Raw genomic sequence first — 5,943 nt, forward strand, 5'->3', positions numbered from 1 at the left:
GCCCTCGAAGCCCCCGATGGCTCCTCCTCTCTGTTTCCAAGGCCAAGCCTTTCTTTTAGCGTTTGTGGCTGGATCCCAGCGGTGCACAGCCTCTCCTGCCTGCTCGCACATCGGTGTGAGAGGGAGGCATGCAGGCAATGTCCTCCGGGTCCCTGACAGCCTTCCCTGGGCAGAGATGGGGCAAAATACTCCACAGCAATAGCACTGCTGTGAACCAAGCTGACACTGGCAACTTGAACATCATGGTAAAGCAGTCAGCCTTTAGAAGGAAAATGCATTAGAAGAACTTTTCTAAGTCATTTGACCTTGTTCTTCTCCCTTGGAGACTTCAGTTCTAAAGGTATCAGCGTCTGAGCTGACTGGGGGGCGTGGGGAGAGGGGAAAAGCCCTGCACTGATTGAAGAATGAATTGTTGTCCTTGCTTCAGGTAAAAAGCAAGTGAAGCAGGAAATTGCTCCATGTTTTCTTTGAGAGGAAAGCAGCTCTCATGTGGTTCTGTCCTAAGACAGGCAAAGATACAGTTCAGTTTCATTAACTCTCTTTGATTGACAAAACAGCAGCAGAAAATACATTTGGCATTTTTTGCAGGTCTAAAAAAAAATTTCTGAGCATCATCAATTGAGAAAGATATTACATATTTTTGGTGTGTCTCAGGAAGACACTCCTTAAACAAAAAAACCACATTAACTAGCTCTTCTACTTCATCAGCATTTCAGCATGACACTTACTTTGCAGTTCAGCACAGAAAATTATTGGCATAAAATACTTTGTTCCACATCCTTGGCAGTTAGCACCTATGGAAGACTGAGCCTCACATGCACGCCTGTGCCCTGCCCTTCACGGCTCCACTTTATACATAAGAATTTGTCACTAACCTGATTGTTTTGGGATGTTTTCCGTGATGACAGCCACGATCCAGCCCGCAACCTTCCAAGCTCAAGATGCACTAGGCCTTGGGCACACTTGGAAAAAAAAAAAAACAAACCACAATGCACAGCATTCAAGTAGACATATTTCACACTCTCCTGGAGAGAATTATGTTTATATTCAGCACCACAACTCCGTGAAGAAAACCACATGGAATGCTCAAAACATTAACATTTGTATTTAGACAATACAAAAAGCGCCTGTCCCTGGATTTAGGTTTATCCTGGAGGTTTATCCTGCTTGCTGAGCGAAGTCAGTAAGAATCTTCCTACTGGCCAAATTAGTCAATAAAAACAAACCAAAAAGCCCTCAACTCTTTGACAGACATTTGCCACAATACTCATGGAAAACACTTCAGTAGAAAAATGCTGCAGAAAAGGGTGAATTTAACCCACATTCAGATCACCGACTTCCAATTCTTAAATAGGTGAACTTCTGGCCAGGGACCAACCCTGAATGGAAAAAGCAAGGGAATAATTAGCCTTCCCCTTCAAGAATGAAAGGGATCATATGCAGAAACACTGGTGGGAGTGGCAGGGAAAAACTCCCTTGCCTCCTGATGGAATAGAAATGGGTCTGCAGCATCGCTCCCACCCGTCCTCTCACCTGTGGTACAGGCTGTTGGGCCCAGGAGCCGTACGGAGGAGCTAACATCAGGCCACCCCTGCTCTCTCCTCTAACTCAAACAGCCACATGCTTTTTACAATGGAAAAAAGCAAATTCTCCCAGACGGGGCAACTTCATAGTATAAAATCACTCCTGTACGATGGAAAGCTGTGCAGAAATAGATTTAAGCTGCCATTTTATAGCGGCAGGTTAGTGCAGCAAAGCCAAAGGCATTTTAGTTCAGTTCTGATTTGTACGCCTCTCAGGTTTCCAAGTTTTTTTCTAGGGTATGAAACACACAGTTGTATGTTCAGATAAATGCCTAAACAGACCTCCATGTGTCTTTGTTTTCCCACTTCATTCCATCCCACTTTTAAATATACATGGGTTTAAATATACAAGTGATTTTAAATGAACCTCCCAAAGTTATTTCAGCTGAAATTCCTGTCTCGGTAGTCAGTCTGAGCTGCCCTGTGTATGTGTAAATAGCACTTCAGGATAATTACTTTGCACAGTGTCAGTAACTGCAATTCAGTATCTTACGATGCATTAGGTACTCACCTTAAGTATAGTGGCAACAGTCTCTTGTGAGGCGTTTCTCATATCCTCTCCATTTACAGACAAAATCTGATCTCCTTGAATTAATCTTCCATCTAGGTCTGCAGCTCCTCCTTTAACAATGTCAGAGATAAACACTCCACTTCCATTTCTAACAATGCAAGAAGCATATGGCTAATTACACAATCCAATATTCTCTGGGAGACCAATTTAGATTACTTGCATTTAAGAGACATTAAAAGAAACCTGTGAGCAGAGGAAGAACCAGTTTACACCCCATTCAACTGTGAGTGCAAAAAAATCTAAGAGTTTTAAAACCGAGGCATGTTTTGCTATATTTAATGCTGCCTTTCCTCTTGAACTGTTAGTTCTGTGTGATCCACAAAGATTCATGAAAAATACCACTTGTATGAATAAAAAGCCAAGGGTTGGTATAAGATGGAGTTAAACTATCTCCTGATGTGCCTGATATGAATTATGCAGCCTCAGGGATTTTTTTCTGTATTCCCCCTCAAGGTTCAGCTCGGTTTCTTTTCCAGAAGCCTGGAGGCCCCCAGCAGAAGAGCAGAACAAAGTCTGAAGGAAAGACTTTTATAGTTTGCACATGAGCTATGCAGCAGAGAATCCAGCTCTGCGGCTGTCCACCTGCGAGGCTTGCCCGAGCAGCAGGCCACGCAGAGCAGGGGAATGGGTTCACTCATCAGCCCCAGCCTGCTTGCCGGGGAGTCCCCTCCCTGAGGCCACAGACCTGTCCTGGCCCCAGCTCCCAGGGCTCACTACGGTGTGAGCTGGTGCCAAGATCTGGCGTTTTGTAGCCTTCACCCTGAAGGACATAACACTTCACGACTTGAATTATAGGTGAATACTGTTTGAACCTCTAAGGTGGAAATCCCCCCAAGCGAAGTGCTTAGCAATAGTGCAGGAAGTTTTGCACAGAAGCAAATGCGGGAAGGCTGGAGACTGTGATTACCATCTGCAGGGTAATTTACATAAGCTAAATTAATTACCCAACCCACAATCTGCTCACAACACCTGGGTTAAACATCGCCATTCTTGTAAAAAACTGCTGCGGAAACTTGACTGACCATACGTAGCCAGGATAATGACATGATGATTTCTAATTGAGAAAATAAATTTTGGGGGGCAATGCAGAAGAGCAACCATATGACGCACCAACGCTGAACGGGTGCTCACTGTAAATCTTGTCTAGCTGTGAAAGATTAAACCTATCAGTGCCCTGGTTCAAATGATCTAATAGCAATGGTTTAGAAACACATCAGGAAAAAGTCAGGTTTTATTAAGCAGCTGTTACCTACCACCGTGTCTCCGATTCTACTCTGCACTCACAGAACTGCTCTCTGTAGTGCTGTGCAGTCACTGATATCGTTCAGGATTTGGGTCGAACTCAGCCTCTTATCTTCCGCTGACAATGGTCCCTTTGAACCCCAGCAGGAGCTAGATCTAACTCACAAACCCATTTCCAAAGGCATATCCTGGTGTTTGGAAATAGGAAGGTTCCTCTCCCCCTTTCCAGATCAGAAAACCCATGGTTAGGGCTTCCAAGCCCAAAGTCACTGAGCTAGCACAACAGGGAGCTCCTGGTTCTCCATGTGCCTGCTTGGCCACTCTCATCATTGTTCTGACAGGGGAGGCAGGACCACAGTCCATAACATCCTTGAAGATGTTTAGATACAAAATGTTTAGCACTTCATATGGCAAGAAGCAAAATATTTCTCACTTGAAGTGCAGTCTGATCAGAGAGACACTCTTACCGTTTTCCAGCTATGCTGAGCCCTAGTCCTCGGCCCGTTTTCTTTTGTATGTCTACATAGAAAATCTCCAAGTTTTCTTCATCTTTGTAATGTGCTTCATCTCTGTAAACCACCAACTGCACCTTCTGGGGCGTCTGTCTCAGTGCAGTGATAGCTTCTTCATGGCTGGCATTTCGCAGATCGATCCCATTCACCTGAAATAATCAGTGTTTTCTTTCCACGTGACATGTACAAACGATCTTTTCAGCACACCCTACCCCTGTGTGACAGGACAGATTTGTCAAATTGACACCCCTTGGCACTCTAATTTAGCGCTCCCGTTTCCAGAGGGCTGAGCTCCTGGAGCTCCTCCTGAGAGAGAGTTCAGTGCTTTATGCCTCTGCTTGGAGTGAATCACAGTAATCAAAACGTTTTGGCTCCTGAGTTTTGTGGGTGTTTTTCCCTTCTTTTTAAAAGCTGGAACCTCCAACAGTGCCGCTTTGTTACAACTGGACAAAGTGGGATGTGTTCCTTTGAGCTTCCTATCTCTCTTCCTGCTCAGATTCCTTCTCCCCCGGCTTCGCAATGAGCCGAAGAGAGAAGGAATCGGAAAATTAGCAAAAGGCAATGGCGAAGCCCAGGCAGGACAGATTAAATGGTTATTTTGTTTTGTTCCAATAGATGGCACACCAGACCACTCCTAGAGCACTCGATTACATTTCTCTTATGACAACCTGAAAATGTTTTAGCATTTCAGTAAGATCAGATAGAACAAGAAGTTCTGACTGAATGCTCAAGTATTAAATACAAGTATTGCAACTTGCTATTTAATCTCCTAATTTTGACAAGCCTCATCCACAAATGCCCTTGAAGGTGCTTGCCAGCATTCTGTGACAAAATAATCTTTATTTCTTAATACCAAAAATATCAGTGCTTAAACATTTCTGAAGTCTCTTTAGGAAGTAGCATGAACTGCAAGAGAACAACAATACAATGTTAATCCATTTAAATAACACAATAGGTTTTAAGGCAATGAAAATATTTCTCAGTATTTCTAGATAGGCAAAGTTATAATCACACTTGATTTTACATTAAGATAATTAAGCCTAATCTATAGTAATTATATTCCTTTGTACTAATTCTGCTCACATTTATTTATATGCTGCATCAGTATTCTTTTCTCTACACAGGCATCTACGTGCGCTTTATCATACTAATCTGAAACTAATTCAGTCATCTTTTTGATTCATTAGTACGGCTTTTAAAAGCTGAAATAATAGCAATATTATGGCACACGAACATTAGCACTTTCCTGTTTGGCCAGAGAAGAATTAATTAACCTTCCCCATTTTTATCCCCTAATTATTGTGCTCTGTTGATACACAGTTATTTATAAAATGAAAACAACATTCAGCCTTAACACTAAAAAAACCATTTTCAGTGCAAGAGCTGTAAAGACAACTCCCCAAGTACCCCTCGCTATTTTTCTAACCCTACACACCAAAGCCTTAATGGCCATGCTGGGAATTTGTCCTGATCTGACAGCGAGAGGCTGCAAACAGCTGCGCTGAACCCCTGCCTGACGCAAGTTTCATTTGCAGACCAACACTTCTTTCTTAACCCTTTCCCTCCTCCGCTTCCAGGCTCGTCTGCGGGAAAACCACTACATTTATGCACAGAAAGAACTCTGGGTGTTCCCCGGTTTTATGACCAGAGCAGTCGGTGGTCACCCGGCAGTTGCTGCACATGGGCGCTGCAAGCTGCTCGGCAGAGATGCTTGCAGTGGCGCTCGGCCGCCCTCGCCGTCTCGCCCCACGTATGCCCAGCTCAGCACTTTGTTTCCAGCAGCACAGAGATGCTGGAGCGGTGGTGGGAGCGCAGGCCTCCGAATGAAAGATTAACCAGATGAATAATGCCGAGCTATTGGATGTGACAGCGGAACTGTGTAATTCGAGAACTGCCTTGCTCAATTAAATTTAATATAGTCTCAATTTGTACCTTCAGTTTGTATGAATACATAAGGAAATACAAATTTGTCAGGATGTTCGTAGTGACAGAAAAGCAGCTTCAAGAGCAGATCCTACGCAATGATCTCCTTTCC

At 43.7% G+C, this 5,943-nt stretch overlaps 1 protein-coding gene across 1 annotated transcript in view; it reads right to left on the reverse strand.

The window, feature by feature from the left end:
• Positions 1 to 5,943, reverse strand: part of INADL (InaD-like (Drosophila)) — a 143,638-nt gene that overhangs the window by 12,122 nt on the left and 125,573 nt on the right. Inside the window, exons 36-38 of the mRNA XM_010133056.1 lie at positions 3,864 to 4,057; positions 2,095 to 2,242; positions 876 to 962 (exon numbers count right to left, since the gene is read on the reverse strand). Coding sequence (XP_010131358.1) covers positions 876 to 962; positions 2,095 to 2,242; positions 3,864 to 4,057 — 429 coding nt within the window. The remainder of the gene's footprint in view (positions 1 to 875; positions 963 to 2,094; positions 2,243 to 3,863; positions 4,058 to 5,943) is intronic.

This window comes from Buceros rhinoceros, unplaced genomic scaffold, assembly GCF_000710305.1.
Source record: "Buceros rhinoceros silvestris isolate BGI_N320 unplaced genomic scaffold, ASM71030v1 scaffold11340, whole genome shotgun sequence".
NCBI classification, from domain to species: domain Eukaryota; kingdom Metazoa; phylum Chordata; class Aves; order Bucerotiformes; family Bucerotidae; genus Buceros; species Buceros rhinoceros.